Raw genomic sequence first — 26477 nt, 5'->3', positions numbered from 1 at the left:
GTATTTGGCCGTGGACCCCCATCTCAAAATATATATGTTCGCTTTAGAATTACTTATATTCAAAGATTTGCACAAATTTTCATTACTTTTCAAAAATATAGCAGATCTGCAAGCGTGGTCAGCTTGTAGGTCTGCTATTTTTCAATAGTTAAAGTATAAAATAATTCCAGGTCAATTTGACTAGTTATTACTATACTAGTTACTCATTATTATAACAGTTAACTTGAGTATACTAGATATATTGTTATACTAGTTATTAATAATACTATACTAATAATTTAATACATTATCATTCATTTTGTACCAGTTGTTACTATACTTGTCCTATTCAAAATGTTTGACACAGAGCGTGATATTTATGACTATATTAAATAATAGGCAGAGACTTTTTTTCTAATGTGATCTCTGTCTGTCTGTCTGTCTGTCTGTCTGTCTGTCTGTCTGTCTGTCTGTCAGGACTCCTCTAGGTGCGTCTCTAGACGATCAGAACATTTGTCCTCCTAAAGGTGTGTGTGTGTGCGCTGTGCTCCCATGCATACATATACGAATATAGACCAGGGCTTTCACGATTATGACATTTTACATGACGATTAATTGTCACTCAAATAATTGCGATTAAAGGAGTAGTTCACCCCCAAAATGACTTTTTTTCTATTGATTACTCATGCCAAAGACAAAAATTTGATAAGAGTAAATTTACCCCCATTGATTCCGGATGGGGACCCGTTTTGAAACGGGTCCCCATCTGGAACGAATGGGGGTACATTTATTGTTATCACATTTTTGTCTTAGGAATGCGACAAAAAACTAAAAATATTATTGAACTCTAGTCTCCATGGCGTGACTAATCAATAGAAAAAAAAGTCATGTTGGGGGCATCAAAAGTCATTTTACAAGCTCACAACGTGTCGCGATGCGACGCGTTGTGAGCTTGTAGATCTGCTATTTCCACTGTTTTTGAAAATCTTTGAAAATATAAGAAAAATGGAAACGATTATGACAATTATGCAAAATAATTGCGATTACCTCAAATAATTGCGATTAGACGATTATGTAATAATTGTGACAGCCCTAATATAGACATACACATGTGTAACGTGTTACTTTTCGTGTTAACAGGATTGGTGAGGAATGCTTGTAGCTTTGAAGATGACCTGTCATTGGGAGCTGAAGGTTAGAACGCACGCAACGCGCGCACACACACACACACACACACACACACACACACACACACACACACATACACACACAGGCAGTCATGCGTGTGTCAGACTGTACTTATAAGATTATGTTTACATTCCCCGCAAACAAGACAGGACATGGTTAGTATAGCACGCACACACACAACCATACATCCAGCTGAGTGAGATGTATTTGCTCAATAGACGCTAATGAGTTTAGACTGTACCAGTGTGTTGGAATGTAACAGTGAAATGGAGGAGGTAGGCTATAGAGGGAGGAAAAAGGCTGTAGAAAAGAAGAAAAGATGGACACAAGGAGTTGGGAGGAATATAAGATATAATAATAATAATATAAAAAGGCAGTAGAAAGTTGGGAGGAATATAAGGAGAAGAGGGGTGGAAGAAGGATGTAGGAAGAGAATAGAGGGGTAAGAGGAGAACATAGACATAAATATGTTGATGGGACGGCAGTGGCTCAGGGGTAGAGAAACCGTCATTAGAACACGGAGGGTTCGCGAAAGCTGCCCAGTTTGATCCCGGGCTCCCCCAGAGTTAGTGTGGAAGAGTCCTTGTGCAAGGCTCTGAACCCCTAGTTGCTGGATAGTAAAATAACATAAATTGTTCTGGCATACGCGGTAGAGAGTCATTTCGTTGCCCTCCTTAACGGTTAAGGTCACATGACTGTTCCCTTTTTAGAGGAATAATACATTAACGGGTACAGTACTGAAGTACTAACCCACCCAAGACTAGGCATTTGGGGATGATAAGATAGATATTTGGGATGAACAGATACATGGCATCCATTTGCATGGTCACAGGCCAGCTAATTTAACTCTACTCTGACCACAACTCTCTCTCTCTCTCTCTCTGTCTCTCTGTTGCTCTCTCTCTCTTACGCCCACTCCCTACACACAAATGATCGCACCGCAGAGCAAGTACAGTAAGTAGGTCGAAGTGGCCGAGCAGCGAAGGTGTCTCATCGGCTTCACAATGTGCTAGACATTGAGGTGGAGCACTACACCTACCATCAGTTACCCAAGCTGTGTTACTCATTATGCTGACTTGGCAGTGGCTGGAATAAACCCAGAACCTTTGCTCAAAGGTCAGCATCCTATTGTTGTATTGTGAGGAGGTCGTATGTGTGTGCAGAGCTCCTGGGAACACACAGAACACATGATGGGGAAATTAAATTATGTCAGGACTTTCTGAGGAGAATTCATGTAAAAAGTCTACAAATTTGCCCTTCAACCACGTCCATTGCACGATATGATCTTACGACGCGTGTGCATGCTGTTCGTGAACACAAAAAAAATGCATGTGAAATGCGTTCTTCAGTTTGCCTCAGCAGTGTTTAGAAAGTAAACAAACGGAAAGAAACAGAGTACAGAGAAACGGCTTCTTCCGACACAAAAATGCGTTTCCGGGTCCTAACCCGGAAGTAAACAAACTGGGCAATACTGGGCCGCCGATCGGCGATCCGATTTTGGATTATTTTTTATAAATGAAATCAAATTAAATTCTCGGGTTTCTCTGGCGCAGTGGCCTGGACCAACGGCTTTTTCCCCGGGATTCCCGGGTTGGGGCAGTATTAATAATGCTAAGGTTTAAGGTTAGGCATGTCTTTGTTAGGCTTAAGGCTAATGTATGGGTTGGGTTACGGTTAGGCAGGTATGTGTTAGTCCAGGGTTAAGGTTAAGTAGCAGTCAAATTGTTTATTCCTGCTGAATAGATAGATAGATAGATAGATAAATACTTTATTGATCCCGAAGGAAATTCATTTTGTCCAACAGCTCCAGTGCAGTACATTCACACATGTTAATCAATCAATAAAAAGAGCATGATGAACATATAAAAACAATGCATCAGTGAAAAAGAAAACATAGCACAATAAAAATCTAAAAGAGTATAGGAGTCACTAATTAAAAGGGAATAAAACAAAACATTCAAATAAGACATAGCTAAGAACTATAGTAGCAAAATAAAAAATAAAAAAGGATTTAACTAGCCAACCCCCGCCCGTCTCCTCTCCCCCCCAGTACTTCATTATAGATCCTAATGGCCCTTGGGATAAAGGAGTTCCCATATCGGTCTGTTTTACATGATAGGGATTTAAACCTATTGCTAAATTTACTCTTTTGGGAGTAAAGTACTGTGTGCAGCGGGTGGCTGACATCATCCAGTATGGACAATGTCTTGGCCAGAGTCCTTTTCTCTGCCATTGCCACCACCGAGTCCAGCTCGGCCCCTGTCACCTTGCCAGCCCGCCTGATCAGCCTGTCCAATCTACCTGTGTCCCTTTGTCTGGCATTTCCTCCCCAGCACACCACAGCATAGAATAGCACACTACTGACCACCGACTGATAGAACATCTGCAGTAATTTCCTGCAGATGTTAAATGAGGCCAGTCTCCCAAGGAAATACAGCCTACTCTGACCCTTTTTGTAAAGGCAGTCTGTATTTACTGACCAGTCCAGCTTGTGGTCAATTTGAACACCCAAGAATTTGTAGGTCTCAACCACCTCAACCTCCACCCCCCCGATGGAAACTGGCTGTGGGGTGGGGCGGGTTCGCCGGAAGTCAATAACAATCTCCTTAGTCTTGGAAACATTGAGCTGTAGCTTGTTCAGCTGACTCCAGCCCACAAAGTCCTCAATTACCCTCCTGTACTCCCCCTCCTCCCCCCCCTTAATACACCCGACGATGGCAGTGTCGTCGGAGAACTTCTGCAGGTGGCACATCTCCGAGCAGTGTCTGAACTCTGCCGTGTACAGGGTGAAGAGAAGGGGGGCCAGCACAGTCCCCTGGGGGACTCCCGTGCTGCAGATCACAGTGTCAGAGGTGCAGTTCCTCAATCTGACATACTGTGGTCTGTCAGTAAGATAGTCTGTGATCCAGTTTACAAGTTGTGGGTCAACATGCATGCCGGTCAGTTTATCTTGTAGCAGGGGGGGCTGGATGGTGTTGAAGGCACTCGAGAAGTCAAAGAATAATATCCTCACAACACCACTGTTGTCGTCCAAGTATGAGGAAGCCCGATGGAGTAGGTAGAGGATAGCATCCTCCACCCCCACCTTCTCCTGGTAGGCAAACTGCAGGGGATCTTGAGCATGTTGCACCTGGGGTCTGATAGAGTGGAGGATCAGCCGCTCCAGAGTCTTCATGAGGTGAGAAGTCAGCGCCACAGGTCTGAAGTCATTCAGTTCACCGGGACGCACCTTCTTCGGTACCGGTATGATACACGAGGTCTTCCACAGTGTAGGAACCTTCCCCAGGCGCAGGCTCAGGTTGTAGATGTGAGCAAGAGGGTCCCCAAGCTCAGTGGCACAGGCCTTAAGTAGCCTTGGGCACACTCTGTCAGGGCCAGCCGCTTTTCTAGGCTGAATTCTCCTCAGCTCTCCTCTGACCTGTTCCGCTGTAATAAGGCAGGGGGGGAGAGCGGGGGTGAAGGGGGGAGGGGGTGGGCAGGGGGGTGGGGGTGGGGACAGGGTATGGACAATAGGGGACATGAGAGAGGTGGGACGTGGGGCTTGGTGGGGGGTGGGGGGGGCAGGAGCGGAATCAAAGCGGTTGAAAAAGGTGTTAAATTCATTCGCTCTCTCACTGCTCCCCTCCACCACACCACCATCCCCCTGTTTAAGGCCCGTGATGGTCTTCATGCCTTGCCACACCTCCCTCATGTTGTTCTCCTTCAACTTCTTCTCCACCTTGCTCCTGTAGGCGTCCTTGGCCCTCCTCATGACCAGCTTAAGTTCCTGCTGTGCACGTTTCATCTCCTCCTGGTCTTTGTTGATGAAAGCCCACTTCTTCCTGTTCAGGGCAGCCTTCACCTCACTGGTTACCCAGGGTTTATTATTGGCGAAGCAGCGCACTGTCCTGACCGGAACAACCACATCCAGACAAAAGTTCATATAGTCCGTTGTGCAGTCTGTCAGACCTTCGATGTCCTCACCGTGTGGGTCCTGCAAAACACTCCACTCAGTGGACTCAAAACAGTCTCTGAGGGACTCCTCTGCTTCAGGCGTCCACTTCCTAAAAGACCGTGTTTTAACAGGCTGCCTTTGGACTAATGGAACATACTGGGGCTGTAGATGGACCATATTGTGGTCAGACTTTCCCAGTTGGGCCAGGGGGGTGGCCGTGTATGCCTCCTTGAGGTTCGCATACAGCAGATCAATAGTCCTATTTTTTCTAGTTGGGCAGTCCACAAACTGATGAAAAGCTGTGAGTGTCCCATCAAGGGTTACATGATTAAAATCTCCTGATATGGCTATGAAGGAGTCTGGATGCTGTGCTTGTAGCCTAGCTATGGTTGAGTATAGCGTCTCACACGCTGCCCCTGCGTCAGCCCTCGGCTGTATGTAAACACAGACGGCAATAACGTGTGATATTTCCCTAGGTACATAATAGGGTCTTAGGCTAACAGCTAACAGCTCTATATCACAGGAGCAGATGATCTCTTTCACAGTCACATGGCCCGGGTTACACCATCTGCTATTAACGTACAGTAAAAGACCCCCACCTTTAGACTTGCGAGTCACTTTGAGGTCTCTGTCCGCCCTCACAAGACTGAATCCCGGTACCTCCGCACTGGTGTCAGGTTGGAGGCTAGTTAGCCATGTTTCCGTCAATATGATCAGGCTGCTTTCTCTGTATATTCTCTGCGTCTTGATTAATCCTCGTAGCTCATCCACCTTCTTACTGGTGAGTTTGTTCACATTCCCCATCAACACAGAGGGAATGGATGGTTTATACCTCCGCCGTTTGCTGTTTGTTATCCCAGTCTTTACTTTAGCGCCGGCTCTGCAGCCCCGGTACCTCCGCTTCAGTTCCCCGGGGATTTGGTGACGCGAGCCGGCGTGTCCCATTCTCCGTAGCGCGAGCAGATCCCCTCTCGAGTAAACGAGGCTATTGCTGCGACGATATACATTGTCCATATCCATAGGATATATAACAGAGCAAGGAAACAAAAGTCCCCTTATAGGAAGAAAACAAGCTCACAGAGAGACACTCACACAGAAACACACAGAGCAGTTGGAACGGCAGCCTGCACACAGGCGCTCACACAATGTGAATGTTTGAACAGCTTCTCTCAAGGGATTGGACGATATGAAAATGTCATACCAAGATTATTGTGAGAAAAGAAATCACAGGTTACGATATTATCACGATAATCAAAAAACATTAGGGATGCGAAGATATACCGGTACGGATCGTAATCGCGATACAAACGTCCGCGATACGGTTGAATCGGTTCATTCAGTGTGTACCGGTACAATAGACGGCCGAAATCGTGATGGATCGTACCGTGAGTGTCTGGATCGGTAAATTCCGCGATTGTATCGGTTCTTCCATTATAGTATTTCATTATATCCTGTGTTTCCGAGGCGCCATGAATGCACCATCATCAGCCGTTCAACCCCCTCCCCAAAAGCCAGTCTTTAACGCGAGCTGCGACTCGGACAGACGGACAACATCTGCACTCTGCATGCAGGCAACCAGGGAGACAGACAGTGCAGCGAAATACGAGTGAATCAACACAGACGAACTAGCAGCCCCACAGGTTAAAAAGATGCAAGATTAGTTGTACAGTACTTAGCTTTATATCATCCAAGTCCGCTGCGCTGATTGTTGTCACAGAGTAGCACAGGCTGATCGAGTGATATGTAATCAACAGCCGTTTCTTAGCGAATCTCCGACGGACAATTGATTGAGATCATCTTCTGCGCTATATTAACTGCACACACACACAACAACAATGTTGCTGGGTGTTGTAGGACTACTGCTTGCGTTTAAAACAAAGTATTTGTCACTGTTCTACAACTTTCCTGTTGATGCAAGCAACTCTCTCACTTGAAAGAAGCCTAATTTATACATCGCAGTACAAGGGTGTCGCACCTAAAATAGCAGACCTACAAGCTCACAATGCGTCGTGGTTGCGACGCGCTGTGAGCTTGTAGATCTGTTTTAAAACATTTTGGCTATAAAAATTAAATTATCCTTAATCCTGGATTAAATATAATATAATATAATATAATATAATATAATATTATATAATAATACAAACCAGGGAGGGACTTTATTGTTTTTCAGGTCAAGGACCCCTTAGCTCAGACAGAGATCAAGCAGGGACCTTCGCTGTAGGCTAGGCATTATAGCCTACTGTATCACACAAATATTTGGCAGGCCCCCTGTAATAACCCTGGATTGGGGTCCCTGACTCCCAGTTGAAGACATATAGGCCTACTAATAATGACATAGGCCTTCTATATGATTAGTTATGAAACAATTCTACAATAGCCAGCAGCTTTGTGTTCTCCCAGAATACTATAGGCCTATGTTGGGTTGTTAGACAGAGCCTAGTACTACAGTGAAACAATAAATTGCCTTGAATTTAAATTTCATAAATTTTTAGTCGCTATGTTTTGTAAATTTTGGGATTTGGGCTTGAATCGTGGTGAATCGTGAATCGTATCGCATCGTATCGGGAACAGGGGTGGATCGCGATGTATCGTATCGGTAGGATTTCAATGTATCGCAATTATATCGTATCGCTGGCAGTGTATCGAGGTCCGTATCGTATCGCCTCAGTGGTCGAGATTCACATCCCTAAAAAACATTATCCTGGGGCGGAACATTTGCCAAAAAACAGCAGATCTACAAGCTCATGTGAGCTTGTAGATCGGCTATTTTTTGGCCAAGACATTTGATAGAGAGTGAAAAATAAGACTGTATCAAATACGTTATAAGTACATTTTACCAATTATATAGAGGGTTTAAGTGGTACCGGATGCAGAGATGGGAAGTAACGAAGTACAAATACTTCGTTACTGTAACGAAGTACATTTTTCAGTACTTTGTACTTTACTGAGTATTTATTTTTCTGGGTACTTTTTACTTTTATCCGTTACATTTTAACACAAGTATCTGTACTTTTACTCCGTTACATTTTCAAAACAGGCTCGCTACTTTTTTTTTTAAATGAATGTTGCGCCGCTGCACGGCAGATGAAACGAAACAATAAAATACTCAAGTAGAAATACCAGTAGCATTGTCGTAAGCGGATCCATGCTGGAGTTCAGGGAACTCCAGCATGTTATGCTATGTTCAGTCGTAAGACGGTGGTGCTAAGACGGTGGTGCGCATCGAAAATAGCAGATCTATAAGCTCACAGCGCGGCCAACTGCAACGCATTGTGAATTTGTAAGTCTGCTGATATACTCTATGGTCTGCTGACACCATTTCCGCATGTAACGTCTCACAGCCAATCAATTACTCCTATTTCACGCATCCCTCTCTGTGATTGGATGGGATACTGTCCGGCTGACTGTTGTTGTTTTTATTCAACGTGAAGAAAGTTGGGTGAAAACAGTGGTTATTTATTACGTTTCTGTTGGGAAATAAAAGCCAATAATCTGATTTAGGAACGCTGTATCTGCCTTTGATTACAATGGCAGCACTGATAAGTTTAACACCAACAAATAGGTTCAGTGGCGATTATGGAATATTTACAACATCTGAAAGGAAAACTGCACACAACACAAGGCAGAAGGAGATATGCATGATGAAGGCTACACCTATGGGCTACACACGCTATTTCTACAAAACGGTAAGCAAAAGGCAGTTCTTATAAAGTGGCTTGTTTAAGCCATTGGTTCTCAAAGTGGGGTCCGGGGACCTACAGGCGTCCTTGAGGGAGTTCCAACCCAGGGGGTCCCCAGCTAAATGATAGTTAAGAAACCAAATGGACCCTTATGGATCTGTAGAGTGTACAAAATTGAAATGCACCACCTTGCAGCTAAATGCTAGTTTGGAAACAAATGGACAATGGGTCTGTAACTCTCACAGTGTACACTCCCAGAGTTAAATTAACATTGATTTTACCCAATAAATGGGGGTCTGTAGCCTAATGCATGTCAAACTGGGGGTCCTTGGAATTAAAATGGTTGAGCAGTGATGCTTGGTGGTCCATGGGCTAATAAGTGTCATTTTGGGGGTCCCATGAAAAAGGGGTGTAACTTGGTGGGCACTGGTGCTTCTCACTTGTTTAGCCTCGGATCAAGACAGTCTTGTATCGAGGCTGGTTATGGATTGTAAAACATGATTTTATTTAATTTTTGATGGGAGAACGGATGCTGGTCGTTCTCAGCAATACATCTATTTCTTATATATGCCTACAGTACAGTATATGTACATTATACATTTGGCCATTGCTTAAAAAGTACCAGTCATTTGGATATAAAGCTATTAGTTTTTCTTTATTTTGTTTGTAGGAATACTTTTGCCTTCTGTGTACTGTGCCTGTCTATGAATAGGATGGGGAAGGTGTACGCTACTGTATTTTAACATCATATGGTGGTACTTGGAGAGACAAATATTTTTTGAGTGGTAGGCCTACTGGTAAAAAAATAAGGTTGAGAAACTGATCTAACCTATTCTATTTTCTGAACATGCAGTAGTTTGTAGCTCCTTTCGGAACCCCTCACTTCACTGCTACGCAGCTCCGAGCTGCGTAGCAGTGGAGTGAGGGGTTCCGAAAGGAGCTAAGTAGTTTGTGTGAATTACAGTATGTGTACAAGTGGACTATTGTGTTATCCAGTATGTGATTCTTTAAAATTAGATATTTTATGATAAAACTGTTAACAGTCATCATAAATCGACTAACTGAAAGTAACTAGTAGTTACTTTTAAAATTGCAGTAATCGGATTGCGTTACTGACTACAATTTTTTGGGATCGTGGGATATGTATAGGCCTATATATTTTTTATATAAGTGGTACTCAGTCTAAAAAGGTAGAAAACCTTTGCTGTATTTAGATTTCACATCATAGTTAGGAAACCAATCCTGGGCCAGTTTTAAGACGTGTGTTTGGTGGGGATCTTTTAAGTTTAATATCCTTCAAATTCTATTGGCTTTGCACAGAAACATACGGTATAAATACTTTTACTTTTACTTTAAAAGTACTTTTCAAAGCCTGTACTTTTTACTTTTTACTTGAGTAATTATCTGAATGGAGTACTTTTACTTTTACCAAAGTCGTTTTTTTCACAAGTACTTTTACTTCTACTTAAGTACAGAATGCAAGTACTTTTCCCATCTCTGACCGGATGCAGCTCGGCAAATAAAAGGTGAATTGATCCCAGTGCATGACGGAGGACGATATCACGATAAATTATATCTCCACGATATGATTATCGTCAGTGTTTTTTATCGCGATAAACGATAATATCGCGTATCGTCCCATCCCTACTTCTCTCTTTCTCACTCCAACATCAGCTCAATCTACCTCAAAACGAAATCATTCTCCTGCTTGTTGTGGAATGTTATTGAGCTGCGGCGCTGTTTCAGCTTGCTGGCTCTTCTCTTATAGAATAACGAGCGTCTATTACACTCTATTCATCCATCCATTAGTTCTATTAGATTCTATTCATCTCAAGGGCCTTCTGTCAGCAGGCTGACTGATGTGCAGTAAGTTGGATTGTGCAACACAACACATCGGCTTTGTGTATTTAGGTGAAATGGCCTTTTCAAGCCCTGTTATGTGACGCTCTACTGGTAAATAGGGCTGTCACGATTATGACATTTTACATGACGATTCATTGTCACTAAAATAATTGCGCTTAATGATTTAATTGTGTTTTTGTTGTTGACAATTACATTTCTGTTTGGCTTATAGGCTTTGAAGTTGCACATGGTAGATATGATGACACATAACCTAAATATACAAAGAAATTACTGACATATTTGACAACTTAATACTTAAAAAAGAGCATTGATAGTGGAAATAGCAGATCTACAGCGACGCGTTGTGAGCTTGTAGATCTGCTATTTCCACAATGTTTTACTTAAAAAAAATATATATGCACATTTTTCAACATGGAAACGATTATGGCGATTAATAAAAAAATAATCGCGATTATGTCAAATAATTGTGATTAGACGATTATGTAATAATTGTGACAGCCCTACTGGTAAACGAGGGGAACTACATTTTTGTGTCAAAACAAGGCAGCCCCCCCATACATCCAACAGACTACAGCCCCCACGTACATCCAACAGACTACAGCCCCATACATCCAACAGACTACAGCAACCAAAGTGAGACCAACTTATCTCACTAATACAAGATGGTACTGGAAATGAACGTCATCAAATTATCATCATCATTAGCCTAGTTCCAGACCCTGAATCGCTAGCCACACCCCTTTAAAAAAAAATGGCGATTCAGGGGTCTAGAAGTGCTCTCATTGAAGAGGCTTTCCTCGTTCGAAAATCCGTACGGCGAATCAGCGTCGTGAATCAGAGTCTTGTGATCAGTGTGGGTGTGGTTTTCCCCAGAACTCATGTGCGTTTCCAAGTAAAGAAGTGCCGCCGCCAGACCGTACCGCACATCGCGTCGCCCGTCGCAGTAATATGCGATCGTATCGATCTCGCTATGAAACACCAGTAGCAGGCATGTTATGTTGTGTTTCATTCCTAGTTCGTAGTGCTCCTATTCTGCTTGTTTCTTTGGTTAGCAAGTAGCACTAGCAAGCAACATGCTAGCCACTAGCCAGCCACATAACAACACTATGTCATCTGCTTTGCTACTGTTGTGTTGGTCAGACAGTGAACCAATCGCAGAAGACTGCCTATTTGGCAACGCCCATCCCAGAAATTGCATTGGAGGACAGCAAGTTCAGACTAATAATAGAGTGAATAATGGAGTGAAACAAAATGTCAGGCTACAATACATCATCATCTCAAAATAAACTGGCTGGCCAGATATTATTATCGCTGCGGGGACAGTTCTGGACTAGGGATGGGACCATATGAAAATCTCTTATCACGAATCACGATTATTGTTACCAAAGAAATCATGATTTACGATATCACGATAATTAAAATATCCCCAACATCCATTATCCTGAGACGGAATGTTTGCCAAAAAATAGCAGTTGTGAGCTTGTAGATCGGCTATTTTTTGGCAAAGAGATTTGGTAGAGAGTGAAAAAAAGACTGTATCAAGTACGTATATTACATAGTACGTTTTACCAATAGAGGGTTTAAGTGGTACCGGATATGCAGCTCTGCAAATAAAAGGTTAATTGATCCCAGTGCATGACGGAGGACGATATCACGATAAATTAAATCTCCACAATACAATTATCGTGAGTGTTTTTTTAATCACGATAAACGATAATATCGCTTATCGTCCCATCCCTATTCTGGACTGTGGGCAGCCTATTGCCAACCACTGGCGTATAGTTTATCAGCCAGCTATTGGTAGTTTTGCAAGGCTGGGCTGGCTCATAGGCTGGTAACCTCACTCGCCTGTGAGGTTAAGATGGCAATCCCAACTTCAATGTCCCAACAGTAAGACTGAAAACACTGCAGGAGCTGCTGGCTTGCTGGCCCAGTCATTAAGCAGAGATTCTGTAGTCAGTCCAAGGCACATATCGGCACAATGCTTAACCTCGTTCCCACTTTTATCTTCATCTCACGAGGAGATAAAGCCTGGAAAATAAATAACTCCTGCCCAAAGTGTCTGACCGGAAGTAGAGGAAGTAGAAGGCTACAGTCGAACCATGTGAAATATGTGACCTTTTTGTCCCCAAGCTGCTCAAACTGCTCTTTGAAACGTCACCTTAAGAAACATTGTACCTGTTAATACTACACCCCTCCCTCCCTGCTAATGCTACCCCCTCCCCGCCTCAATTGCATAGAGATGCTCATGTTTCTAAATAACATATCCTACTGTATGTTCACAACTGCATATGTTGCTAACATTCCAAAAATCACCTACCTACTTTCACATATGCATTCTGTATATCGTTGTTGTCGGGTGGAAACCTTTTATGTCCAAAAACCTTTGTTTTGTATTTATCATTTTAAAAATGATTTAAACTAGTGAAAACAGCTGATCTACAAGATCTGCTGTTTTCACTACTTTTCTGTGACGGCCTTGTATGATGAAGCAGGGCTTTGTTTTGTGAAACAATGTACAAATTTGAAACTTGGAGATATGAGAGATAGAAAAATCTAACTAATTCTGAATGGGCTTACCAAAGCTTTCTGTGTCCTGTACTTCTGGTTGGACACGTTTGGCAATAGTTGTTGTTGTCCATTCTGGCACAGCTTATCAGTATCCCCCTAATGTTCCTTTTTATATCAGCCCCTCAGCCAGGGTAAAGGATGCAATGAATGTTTGCATTTTGTTGTCGGGGTTTTTGTTTATAAAAGCTTATAACATCAGTATGATTGGTCAAATAAGGCCTGAAAATGCTCCAGTCAGAACAAGAGGCCGAACCAGGCTGCTAATTGAAATTCAGGAAGTCACAACAAATTCACAAAGTGCTCTCTCTCCCTCTCTGTTTCTCTGTCCAGCTAACCACCTCCAGTCCAGCAGGGCCAAAGCTGAGCCAACCTGGTGAGCCTCTTCTCTTCTCTTCTCTTCTCTTCTCTTCTCTTCTCTTCTCTTCTCTTCTCTTCTCTCTGTTATTAACATTGCTTGTATGTGTCTCCTCTGCGTGCTTGTGTGCACGCGTGCCATGTGCGTGTTTTGTGTGTGTGCACGTGTGTTTTGTGTGTGCGGGTGTGTGTGTGTGTGTAGTTATGTTGTAGCAGCCCAGGAGAAGAGAAGCCAGTTCAAACTGAGAGGACAGAGTATGAACTCTACGGGTTCAGGGAAGAGCAGCCAGGTGTCCAGGTCAGTACTGACTACCAGTTCAGGGATTTTCAAAGTGGGTGACGGGGCACCCTGGGGTGCCGTGACAGCAGTCCAGGGGTGCCGAGAGATAATTTGATAATATTAGGAAGTTATTTGGACACTTGAAAAATTAAAAAAAAGTTCATTTTAAACTTGAAGTACAAAGTTATTTTCAGTCAGTTCTAACCAAAATGGCTATTATCTCAACGTTTTCCTCGCAACATAATCACTAAAATATCGTCACTGTCGGGCAGAAACCTTGTATCCAAGTTTCAAATGTGTACTCTTTTGGTAAAGCAAAGCCCTGCTTCATCATAAAAGACTGTCGCACAAAACTAGTGAAAACAGCCGATCTACAAGCACACAACGCGTCGCATCGCAAATATTTATGGGGTGCCCTGAGACAAAGAAGTTTGGGAAACCCTGTACTAGTTCACCTACACTAGTTGAACCAGCTAACCAACTAGTTCTACACTAGTTGAACCAGCTAACCAGCTAGTTTACCTACACTAGTTAAACCAGCTTACCAACTAGTTCTACACTAGTTAAACCAGCTAACCAACTAGTTCTACACTAGTTAAACCAGCTAACCAACTAGTTCTACACTAGTTGAACCAGCTAACCAACTAGTTATACACTAGTTGAACCAGCTATCCAACTCACCTACACTAGTTGAACCAGCTAACCAACTAGTTCTACACTAGTTGAACCAGCTATCCAACTCACCTACACTAGTTGAACCAGCTAACCAACTAGTTCTACACTAGTTGAACCAGCTAACCAACTAGTTCTACACTAGTTGAACCAGCTAACCAACAATTGGCTCACTCATAGGGGCCTTTTCCACCAAAAGAACCTTGGTTCAAGAACCAGTGCCGTTCAACTTTCTTGGAACCTTGGTTCGTTCTTACGAACTGGCTTGCGTTTCCACCAGATTGAACCAGATTGAACCAGAGGAACCAAGGATTTTGTGGTTCCCGTTCCGAACCAATTTTACGGTTTGGAACCAACTCGGTTCTCGGTGGAAACCTCTGGTTCATCCCATAGGCGGGAGAAAGAACCCAAACCGGTTCTTTGCCGGTCGAAAAGTGCCATTATTGTTTTGTACAAACTTATCCAGTGGTTCTCAAACCTTTTCAGGTCAAGGATCCCATCATTAACACACACACACACACACACACACACACACACACACACACACACACACACACACATATTATCCCACGGACCCCCATTTGAAACTGCTAGCCTAGCCACTAGCATAGTGCTGGGACAGGCAGCCCCCGGCAGCTTTTTTTGCGAGCAGCGCAGCGAATTTCTTTCATTCATGAGAGAATATATGCTGAATATACTCACGGTCACATGATTGTTTCAACCAATCAGATTGCTTCGTCGGAAAACTACCAGTTGTATTATGCTTATTTGAAAATCTTCCAGTTCCCGCAATTGTAGTGATAGCACGTTGTTTTTAGATGACTCAGCCTGTTTCCATTCCTAGACACTTCCTTCTGCTCACAGTGCTCATGTCTGTCAACATTCTCTTCCTGTACAGTAAGCACTAACATTCTGAATACTTACTGTTCGAACTAGGGCTGTCACGATATGACATTTTACATGACCTTTAATTGTCACTCAAATAATTGTGATTATTTAATTGTGTTTTTTTCGTTGACATTTACATTTCTGTTTGGCTTTTAGGCTTTGAAGTTGCACATGGCAGATATGACACATAAGAAATGACTGACATATTTGACAACTTTACTTAAAAAAGAACATTGATAGTGATGCGACGCGTTGTGTGCTTGTAAATCGGCTATTTCCACTATTTTTGAAAATGTTTGAAAATATATGAAAATGTTTTAATATGGAAACGATTATGACAAAATAATTGGTATTATGACAAAATAATTGCGATTATGACAAAATAATTGTGATTAGAGAATTATGTAATAATTGTGACAACCCTAGGTATGTCTTGTGCTGAACATCACCTGGTCCCAAGGATGACAAAACAAAGTTATATTTAGTTGATTGTATTTTAGAGATGGTCTTTTCCTGGAAGAAAACAAAAGAGAAGAAGAAAGTGTTGATGAGGTGTTTACACCAATTCTGCATCCAATTAAATGCTTTTTTTTTTAATTGAATATTTATGTCCCATCCCCATTTCTAGAAATTCTGCCAGTTGCCGGTCCGCACAGGACTGTGTTGTTAGCTACTGTACACACCAATCAATATCTGTGACAAGTAGGTCTACCTCCGTAGATTAACGCAGGAAACACTGCAGTAAGAAGTGCAGACCAGTCGAGGAGCTGATAACGCCAGCTACTCCTCAAGTCTGAGTCTGGCAGCGGACAAAATTTATTTGAAGTTGTATAAGGGAGAGGAAACAGACATTTGGCAGCATTAGTTACCGTTAAACAAGTTCCAATTCAAGACACCCCTCTTCTTATTTGTTATTATTTTAAATGCCTATATCTGAGTGTAGATTGTATCTTTGTCTAAAATATGGATATGAATTTCTGTCACTTTTGATTCACTCAAAAAATAAAATAAATGCAGCTTAATAAAATTAGTAAAATTAGAAAATGTCTTCATTTTGTAATTTGCTATAACCCTACACGTGCAGTCAGAGTGAACCAAAGGGCCGCACAATGCCCAGGTCTGGCTTAAATGCGTGTAAAGAAATTAGCTACTTCTAGTAAAGACCTATTTGTTTTCTGGAGATGGTGAAGTTTATCAACAGATATTTTCTGCTTCTGTTCAGACAATATTCAATAATAATGTTATTATTAACTACTGTAGTTACAGTAACAGTAAGTGACACTCTTTAGATCCACCTTCAACCCCATCAAAACCTCACAATTAACTGTGTGTGTGTGTGTGTGTGTGTGTGTGTGTGTGTGTGTGTGTGTGTGTGTGTGCGTGCGCGTGCGTGCGCGTCTGATGAGGTAACACTATTCACAAGTTCACAACCACATAATTCAGTGTGTGTGTCTGGTGAGGTAACACTATTCACAATTTCACAACCACATAATCCACTGTCTCTGTCTGTCTGTCTGTCTGTCTGTCTGTCTGTCTGTCTGTCTGTCTGTCTGTCTGTCTCTGTGTGTGTCTGTCTGTCTGTCTGTCTGTCTGTGGTGTGGTGATAGTGTATTTGTTTGTACAGTTAATTAGAATGGAAGTGTTTTGGAACAGTAATGTTGATGATTTCTAGTGATCCAACCAAAAGCTAACACACTCTCTGTCTCTGTCTAGTGTATCAGAGTTGCTGGACCTGTATGAGGAGGATCCTGAAGAGATTTTATATAATCTGGGTTTTGGTCGAGAGGAACCGGACCTGGCCTCTAAAGTTCCATCTCGCTTCTTCAACAGCTCGTCTGAGGCCAGAGGCATCGACATCAAGGTATCAGCACAACTCTGGGGAGACTAGTAGTCAGGCACGTGCACACATAGACATCAAAGGGGGCTTGAGCCCCTGCCCTTTTATCCGTCTATAAAAAAAGTGCCCTCTCCAGAACCATGAATGCCATTTTTACTATGGTGAAAGAAATGCAAATGCCCTCTTTCCATGCCATACCTGAAGGCAGCATTCAAGAGAATTGCCTTGTCCAAACTCTCCTGAACTTGAATGCAGCATCTTATGTTGAAAGAATTGCCCTCTCTGTGTAGAAATCAAGCATCGAAAACAGCCGACCTCCAAGCTCACAACGTGTCGCAGCACGTCCCTGCTAGTAGTGCTAGTAGTAGCTGTTGTATTGTCAAGTGTAGTTCTCAGTGTGTTGTATTGTTGTCAAGTGTAGTTCTCAGTGTGGGACGTTGTGTTTGTTTTCAGGTCTATCTGGGAGCCCAACTACAACGCATGGAGCTGGAAAACCCCAACTACGCCCTAACTAGTATGTACTATGTCTATTACACACTCTTTACTCTGACTAGTAAACACTACTTATACAGTAGGGTTTACTTTACACCTGTTGTACAATAACTGTAAATCTGTGTGCAGATGCAGAATGTATTGTTATTACCTGATTTCTTTAGGCCTGATGAACATATTAGTAAAACAATGTAAATATATTTTACTTCCCTGGCTAATAAGCCACATATGCCTTAATACATCAGAATTGTCCTCTATAATTCAAATTAAAAACACCTTCAATATTTTATTTATTTTAGAAATGGTTAATCTTTTACTCAACACTAGGGATGTGCGCGATTATTCGATTATCCGACTACACGGGGCTGATCACACTATTCGGTTTGTAAATAAAATTCGTTTAATCTATTAAATATATTTTTAATTGTTGAGATATGAACTTTATTCAAAATTTGCATCTTGCACCCATATTAATGTCATTTCTTAATAATAAAAGTTTGCTTTAATAAGTAAAATAAGCAAATTAAGAATTACCATGGGTGATTTGCGGAGCCTGACTGTCACACTGGTATAAGTGGTCACGATAACCCAGAGCGGGTGCACCACGCTGACGGCAGCATTCAGCGGCAGCAGCAGCTGTCTGTCTGTCTGTCTGTCGGTCTTTCTGCTGCTTAAACATGAGTATAGGCCTACATTGAGTGATTGAGCAGCTGCAGCATCATTCATCATTCATTACTGTTAAAACTTGCTACGATGTAAAGTTTGTCTGAGTGCTTTGATGGAGAAATCAAATCCAATAAAGGCGACTGGATGTGAATCACCGTTACCTCGGCTCCAGTAGGCTATTGCCTGCTGCATCAGTGTGATCCGTTAATCCATTTTGAGGTGAGAACATGGAGAAAGTAGTCTCAATCACAAGTTGGCTGCGAATGCCATAAATAATTGTTTAACGTAACAGAGATGAACAGGTCGCTTCACCAGACGAGGCCAGTCCAGCTGCGGTGCGCTGAGCTGCGCTGCGCTGTTAATTGGTAATTGACCTACTTAGGGTTACGTCTCTCACTCACTGCCACTGGTGATGTAATAAATTATTTTGGAGCAGATTCCAATAGTAGACCTATAAACATTATTAAAAGGCTTTCATATACTCTTGATATCTTGTTCAAATGAGGTTTAGCCTAATAGATTGAAATGTGCAAAATTTTGGCTATTTTCTGCGTGTTAATGTCAATAAATAAATTCATCAATTAATTTTCGTTTATCCGAGTATTCGGTTACAAAATTGTCGTGTACACGTCAGTGAAATTAGTCGCTAGGAACATCCCTACTCAACACCTGTCGCAAGTTGATGATGTATTTGTTTTGATGCTTAACCCTAGGAAGTATTAACACATCGGGTGCCCACAATGAATGCAAGGGTTAATTTGCTGGTGCCCAAGGCAACCCGCCATTTTGCCTACCTTCGAGGTCCTGGCGGAAAAAGTAATCTGAGTAAATGTAATCCAAGCATGTCCTGTTTATTTCGCGAAAATCTTTTCTTTCAGTCAGGACCGGTTTTTAACAATCCTGCGCCACAGCGTTTGTGTGACGGCCGGTAGAGAAGCCCACGTTTTGAACGTGAAAAGAAAAAAAAGAAAAGATCCAGAGAAAACTGCATGTTTGTGCAGCAGCTTTACAGGGCAGTGAACGAGGCAGACAGCACTTCCTGGTCACGTGATCCCGCGCTGCATTTTGGGAAATGGAGTTTGTTTTATCAGCCAAGTACAGTAGACAGTACAGTATAGTTTACTGTACAGCGCGTCAAACGCGTCGATGGGCTCACGTAGACATCAAAGAGATTGACGCGTTGACACCTCGTGGGCATCAAATGAGTTAAAGGAGTAGTTCACCCCCAAAATAACTTTCTTTTCTATTGATTACGCACGCCATGGAGGGGTGAACTACTCCTTTAAAGGGATATTTCACTTTCATCTTCGCCATCTTATCCGCAGTTTTTAAGTTGCTTAATTCAGTTAGTTAGATATCCATTCATTCAATTGATTTGTACTTGTACTGTTCTCCATTTTTGTCTAATAAAATAACCAATCATTCAAAAAGGTCACACGCATAACTTCTATTACACACCCCATGAAGCCGAGAATTCATGTTTTTTTTTAGCCAATAATTTGATGACCAGCAGAGGAGTCTCGTTGAGTCTCCTATTGAGTGATGACACGCTCATCAAATCAATGTTTCAGGAATGCATTCAATGCAACAAAAACATAAACATCTCAGTCAAGGCCTAATGGGGTGGAATTCTTTTGGGTGAACTACTCGTTTAAGACATAGAAGACATATAACTACTCCTTTAAGACAAAAGTGGTGTTTCCATAAAGCCTCTTAATGCGCATTTAGTCTTATTCGCATATTTCTTTTTATGGAAACACTTCAAAATTCGAATAAACCGCAAAGATTTCCCGCAAAAACTTTTATCCGCTTGGAGGAGGTGGATTTTGAGGCCTTATCGAATAAACTAAATGCGCATTTGTGAATGGAAACGGGACAGACAATAAATGCGAACAAATGATGACGTTCTGGGTCCATATCGTCCTCCAACTTAACACTTTCTCCTGCCGCTTAGCGTCCATTGTAGGCCTATAGCGTTAGCCCACAAAATAAACCGGTTGTTTGTTACACACGGAGTGACACGGACCGTGTGTACATTCCTCCCGTTTTCACCTCCCGGAGTCAAGCCATCCGTGGCTAACCCTTCCTCATCACACAGTGTTGCGTGCCAAAAGTGTCCGATCTACAAGCTCACAGCAGCTCGCATCCGCGTCTCCGCGCTGTGAGCTTGCACATCAGCCACCTTCCAGAGGACGTTGAAACTTGCAGGATGAGTGTGCACTGTGCAGTGATCGAGTCACAGCAGTCAGACGTGCAGTGCTCACGTCTCGGTTAGGTCTGAAAAAATCAGCCCGATCAACTCATGCGACCGTCGCTAATTCGAATGACACTCGCAAATGGAAACAGGCTAAATTCGCTTTGTCTTAATGCGAATTTCTGATAATTCGCTTCCTATTTTCGAATAAGCTTATGGAAACATGGCTATAGAAGTGTTAAAAGGCCAGGGATCATTTGAACACATTATGCAAAGCTTCTCCAGAATCCACTGAACTTGCAGTCATCATCCAAAAAGCTTTTTTTTTTCAGCTAAACATAAATATTATAAAATGGACTATAATCGACATATTATTTTTTATATCGGATCGGTTTTCAAAGACCAATATTGTAGATATTACCCACCCACAGATGGTACTCACCCACCTCATCAGACTTTAGGACTCAATTACAAAATAATTTAATATATTCTATTATTAAAAGTGTTTGAAGTGTCCCCGTGTGTCTTTGAAGGCTGCCAGGACAAATGTGAGAGGCTTTTAGGTACATTTGTGTGTCCCTGCCCGCATAGCTGTCAAACTGCCTTAACAGAACCAGCTTTGTCCCGAAAGCACACACACACACACACACACACACACACACACACCTATACTGGTAGATGTGGTTTAGCAGGACCCTTTAGCTCAAACCTGCGGTTTACAACATTAGCAGGACACCACTTTCCACTTGCTTTACTAATATGTGGAGCATGTCAAAAAAACTATTTTGAGCCATAGAACACATATTTCACTTCAAAAGTTGAATAAACTCAACACAACTCAAGTTTTAACAATCTGACAAAATCCTACATTAGGAGGACATTAGATAATTAGGTTCTAAGCTCCGCCCATGTGAATTAACAGGACTAACTACATTAACAGGACAGCTGCAATTAAACACATGAAAATATGTCACTGCAGGGTATTTAAGGGTCAAATGTGATTAAATGTGACATAGCTAAACACAAACAAGGCATTCTATTGATGTTTTTAAATCTCTTCCTAAGACACATTTGTTTTTTCGCTGGCTTTTAATGTTCCTTAATTTTCCTGCGCAAATCGCTACACAGTATGTCTACACTCATGTCATCAACATGGATCTGTCCCATATAGCGCCCCCATCAGGCCGATTTTTTCAAACACATTTTTGGACACTGCTCCTACAAATTTTGCCCTAAAATCACGAAAATCGGTACACCCCACATTCTCTGAGCCAACCAAAACTATACATTGTCCACACAACTAGGAACCAATGCCAGTTACATCCGTCTTTGTGTATACATGTGACCTGACGGTCGCTTATCTCCCGATTAGGGAGTCTTACTGGTAGGCCTGTTTGTCATTTATGCACCATGTACAGCACTTCGGTCAATGTCTCTTGCCTACAGTGGTGTGTTACTGTTTCAACACCTGACTTGCCCTCAGGATCAACCATACAAGTGGAATATAAGCCAGTAAACATGCAGGACTGGAATGACATCGATACAAAGCTCACTAACTAAGTGTTGTTGGTGCCACTGAGATGGTAAACTACAATTCAATGCAATATGACTACTGTGTGTGACTTAGCAGGCCTGAGAACAGGCTGAGCGATGTGATTTCAACATCTTCAATGTTGAGCTACTGTTAATAAAGTTCTGCAGTGAGCAAACTAGCATTTTCATCCATCTTGGTCGAAGGGGGACATTGAAAATGTCATGACTGAGGGGTCAATAGACTTAAGCTTTGTGAAGTTAACTTTACAGCTCATCTGTTATTCTTGACTTCTTTAGAGATTTTCATAAGAGATTTACTGGAAGGGTTATAAGACCAAAAACTATAGCTGAAAAACACACCAATCATGAACAAGGTTCAACATTTATTTTTTGTAGGACACAGGAATGTAGCCCTGCCCCGCTGTAATCAGACAAAATTCGGGGAAGACCGCCAAAGCACCTCAGACCGTAGGGATGGGACAATATACGATATTATCGTTTATCGTGATAAAAAACACTCACAATAATCATATTGTGGAGATTTAATTTATCGTGATATCATCCTCTGTCATACACTGGGATCAATTCACCTTTTATTTGCCGAGCTGCATATCCAGTACTATTTAAACCCTCTATAATTGGTAAAAGGTACATAATATATGTACTTGATACAGTAGTTTTTCACTCTCTACCAAATCTCTTTGCCAAAAAATAGACGATCTACAAGCTCACAATGCTTCGTGCTGCGAGCTTGTAGATCTGCATGATTACTGCATGATTGATCTGTCGCAAAGCCCTCTCCCTAACTGTGAGGATTGGACGACAGCGTAGCAAAACACTTCCACCCAAAGTTGGCTCCCATAACCCGCTAAAAAGCCCGTACCTTGGCCCCCCATCGACCGGGAGAGACGGGGCCAGCACCCAGGGGGTACCCAGGGGCCCAGCCACCGCCAGGGCTCCCCACGGACCCCCTGGGAAAAAAATATGGGAAAATAGTCAAAAGTAGCCGATCATAAATGTGACCCGATTAGGGAGTCTTACTGGTATATAGGCAAATTAATATCAAAAACATTTATATTACATTATTACGGCCATGGTGAAACGTTGCTGCTGGGGGACCTGCTACAGTGATTATAGCTACCCAGAACATTTGAAGGGAGCATTTTTCAAATCATTTTCCGAAACCAAAATCTGCCTTAGACTGCAGCCTGTCGATTGTAGGTATAAATTATCGATACATTTGTTGTTTTTGGGTCAGTTTTAAGTGCACTGCAATTAAGCAATGACATTGTTTTTTCCAGCGGGTAAATGCACAGGAAGAAAAATTAAGTGAATCTTTAAAATATAGCAGATCCACAAGTCTAGGTATGCAGGTCGCCGGTTCGATTCCCGATCCGGACGACCTTTGCCACATGTCATTCCCCATCTCTCTTCCCATTTCCTGTCTGTCTACTATCCTAACAAATAAAGGCATAAAAAGCCCAAAAAACTAATCTTAAAAAAAAAGAAAGTCAGGTCTGAGATTTATCACCCAGCCCTACTTTAATGTTGAGTTACATGTTGTATGACATCATTTTTGTAGCTGCAAGGAATAATTATGCAATTATAATTTGATAATTGATTTGCAGTATCTCATAAGCTACAGTGCGTTACTGCATCCCCATTATTCAGTTGCCTGCAAATGTATAAATAGGCTACTTTTTCCAGAATTATGTTTAATACCAGCGTTAGTCCAGAAACCCCCACATTTACATAAATCAAAACATCTATTTTCAATAAAGTAGTAAATGAGGATCTCCCTCAATTGATCTTTTCGAGAAATTAAATAAAGGTTGAATGAATGCAAATCTTTTGTATTGCTAAATGCTCATGATGTCCCCGAACATGCCATGACAAGGCAAATGTTTTCTTTGGATATTAATGTTATCACCACCGGCACCACCAAGATGGTTACTTTGTCAACTATCATTATTCTGATATTGCTACCATGCTGTTATGTAAAAATGTTCATATTCTGTTCACACAGTGGTTCTCAAAGTGAATTCCAGGTTGGAATCCACTTTGAGAACCACTGTTCAGGCCCAGGGACTCTGACACTGTTGTTTTTGACAACACATTTTGATTTAGTTTTGAATAAAATGTCATTTAATTTTAGTCATAATTTAGTGACCTGAAGAGTTTTAGTTTTAGTCTAATTAAATATCATACATTTTTAGGCGACTACACTCTAAAAACTGCTGGGTCAAAAACAACTCAACTTGGGTTATTTTTGATCCAACTCACGGGTCAAATAGGGACCGATGCCAGGTTTGGTTATTTTAACGCAAGAAATTTGGTTATGAATGTTGACCCATAATTTGGGTCAAATAAATAACCAAATTATTTGTTTAAAATGACCCAAGATTGTAGTCAATTTAACCCAGGTTTTGGGTTGAGTGGGCTAAATGAATACAACCTACATATGCATGGTCTGGAGAATGACAATGCCAATATTATCTGACATAACATAAAATCAGAAATGTTTCAGGGTTTTTTCACAGATGATTTGTTCAAAGTTTAGTAAAATCAACATAAAAGTGCATAATTAAATATATATGCAACAATGTTGATAATACTATAATCAGAATAGTTTAGAGAAGATAAACAAAATAATCTCAAAATTACCATGAGTTCTTCTCTTTCAGACCAGCTGGGGGAGGGAGCTCAACCCTAAGCTAGCAGCCAAGCACTTACGGTTAGGGTTTAGGCTCAAATACTGACAAATAAAATTCAGACATATGACAGTCAGCTTGCCGAGACAGACACATGGATATGACATATTTAGCATTTTTAGCTCCCAACAGCTTAGAAAATGTCTCTGGAAACCTAGACAAATGCTTTTCCCAGCCTGCTTTGCAAACAGGTTCATGGTGCCTGTCCCCTGATTGGCCCAAAGCTAGACCACTGACCCAAGTATATGGGTTACCACTAACCCCAAAAACGGGTCACCCCCAGATAAATATTACCTAACTCAAACAACCCTGGAATTGGGTCAAAATAATATCCCAATAACTCAAGGAAGGGTTGTGGCTCTGAGAAATGACCCCGAAATTTGACCTAACACAAATGACCCATGATTTGGGTCAAGAAATGACCCATGAGTTTTTAGTGTGTAAATCTACAGTTCATTTAGTCAACTAAAATGTATTTTGGCAGGCCTTGATGGCATCGTAATGAGTGATTTTACACTTGGTTGTGTGCTGAAAATAGCAGATCTACAAGCTCACAACGCGTTGCGCGACACGTTGTGAGCTTGTAGATCTGCTATTTTCAGCACGCAACACTTGAGAACAACCAAACATAAAATGACTCTCTACTCCACTAGTCCCTCCCTAACGTTTTAGTCTAGTTTTGATTTTGTTGACGAAATTGTCAATATAATTAGTCTTAGTTTTAGTCATCACAGCTTAGTTTTTATTTAGTTTTTGTCAGTGAAAGAAATGCAATCGACAAATACTTTTCGTCATAGTTTTAGTCAACAACATCTACACTGCTCTGACAGTACAAATGGAACCAAATGAACACTAAGTCTCATGATGCAAGGTTAAATTAACATTGTCTGTCTGTCTGTCTGTCTGTCTGTCTGTCTGTCTGTCTGTCTGTCTGTCTGTCTGTCTGTAACCCTTTGAGTTAAGCTCTCCTCCACTCTTTTCAAAGATTTCACCTTGTGCAGGGAAACCCTTTCACTCATTCTTTCCACTGTAGCCCACTTGCTGATTACTAGCTTGCAATGCAATCAGCCACTGATCAAATTCACCTGTGCTGCCTGCCCATCCCCCATCCCCCATCTCCCTCACTGCACTCACTCAAAACTGTGTGAGTGAGAAGCTGCCCCTCCCCCCACAGTCAGTTGGTTTGTTTGTATGCAGTCTGTACAAGGCAAGGCTTTAAATACTGTGAATATGTGTGAAAGTAAATCCTACGTGTTACTTTATGCTTAGGGTAGTCTTACTAGTGACTATATACAAATGGAACCAAATGGAACTCATAATCTGTGTAATCTATGCACATGGCTTATTTTTTTGTTCTGGTTAGTTAAAGCAGTGGTTCTCAACCTCTGGGTCAGGGAATTATTTTGGGGAGGGGGTCCCCAGATGATTATCTAAATGACTGTGCACCATTGCTTTCTCTCTGAACAGTAAACATACAGCATAAGGTTTAAGTGTAAGGGTATCTTCAGATTTCTAAAGTACCCTTCCGTAATCAATGGGGGCAATTTACCCCTTTTTGTGCAGATATATGACCGATTTGTTGCATGTCTGAGTCATCATGACATCACTGAGATGCCATAGACTCCTACCTACCCA

General features: G+C 41.7%; 1 protein-coding gene across 3 annotated transcripts in view; it reads left to right on the top strand.

Annotated features, from left to right (window-relative positions):
- The window catches only part of itprid2 (ITPR interacting domain containing 2), a 76210-nt gene that overhangs the window by 19489 nt on the left and 30244 nt on the right, over nt 1-26477 (top strand). For all 3 annotated transcript variants that reach the window (XM_080752456.1, XM_080752455.1, XM_080752454.1), the window contains exons 5-10: nt 457-506; nt 1120-1173; nt 13546-13588; nt 13772-13867; nt 17123-17270; nt 17700-17760. In XM_080752456.1, coding sequence (XP_080608582.1) covers nt 457-506; nt 1120-1173; nt 13546-13588; nt 13772-13867; nt 17123-17270; nt 17700-17760 — 452 coding nt within the window. The remainder of the gene's footprint in view (nt 1-456; nt 507-1119; nt 1174-13545; nt 13589-13771; nt 13868-17122; nt 17271-17699; nt 17761-26477) is intronic.

The sequence above is a fragment of the Nannobrachium achirus genome (assembly GCF_963921795.1).
Source record: "Nannobrachium achirus genome assembly, chromosome: 22".
Classification (NCBI taxonomy): Eukaryota; Metazoa; Chordata; class Actinopteri; order Myctophiformes; family Myctophidae; genus Nannobrachium; species Nannobrachium achirus.
Note: the sequence above shows the minus strand (reverse complement) of the source record. Positions and strands in the feature narration are given on the sequence as shown.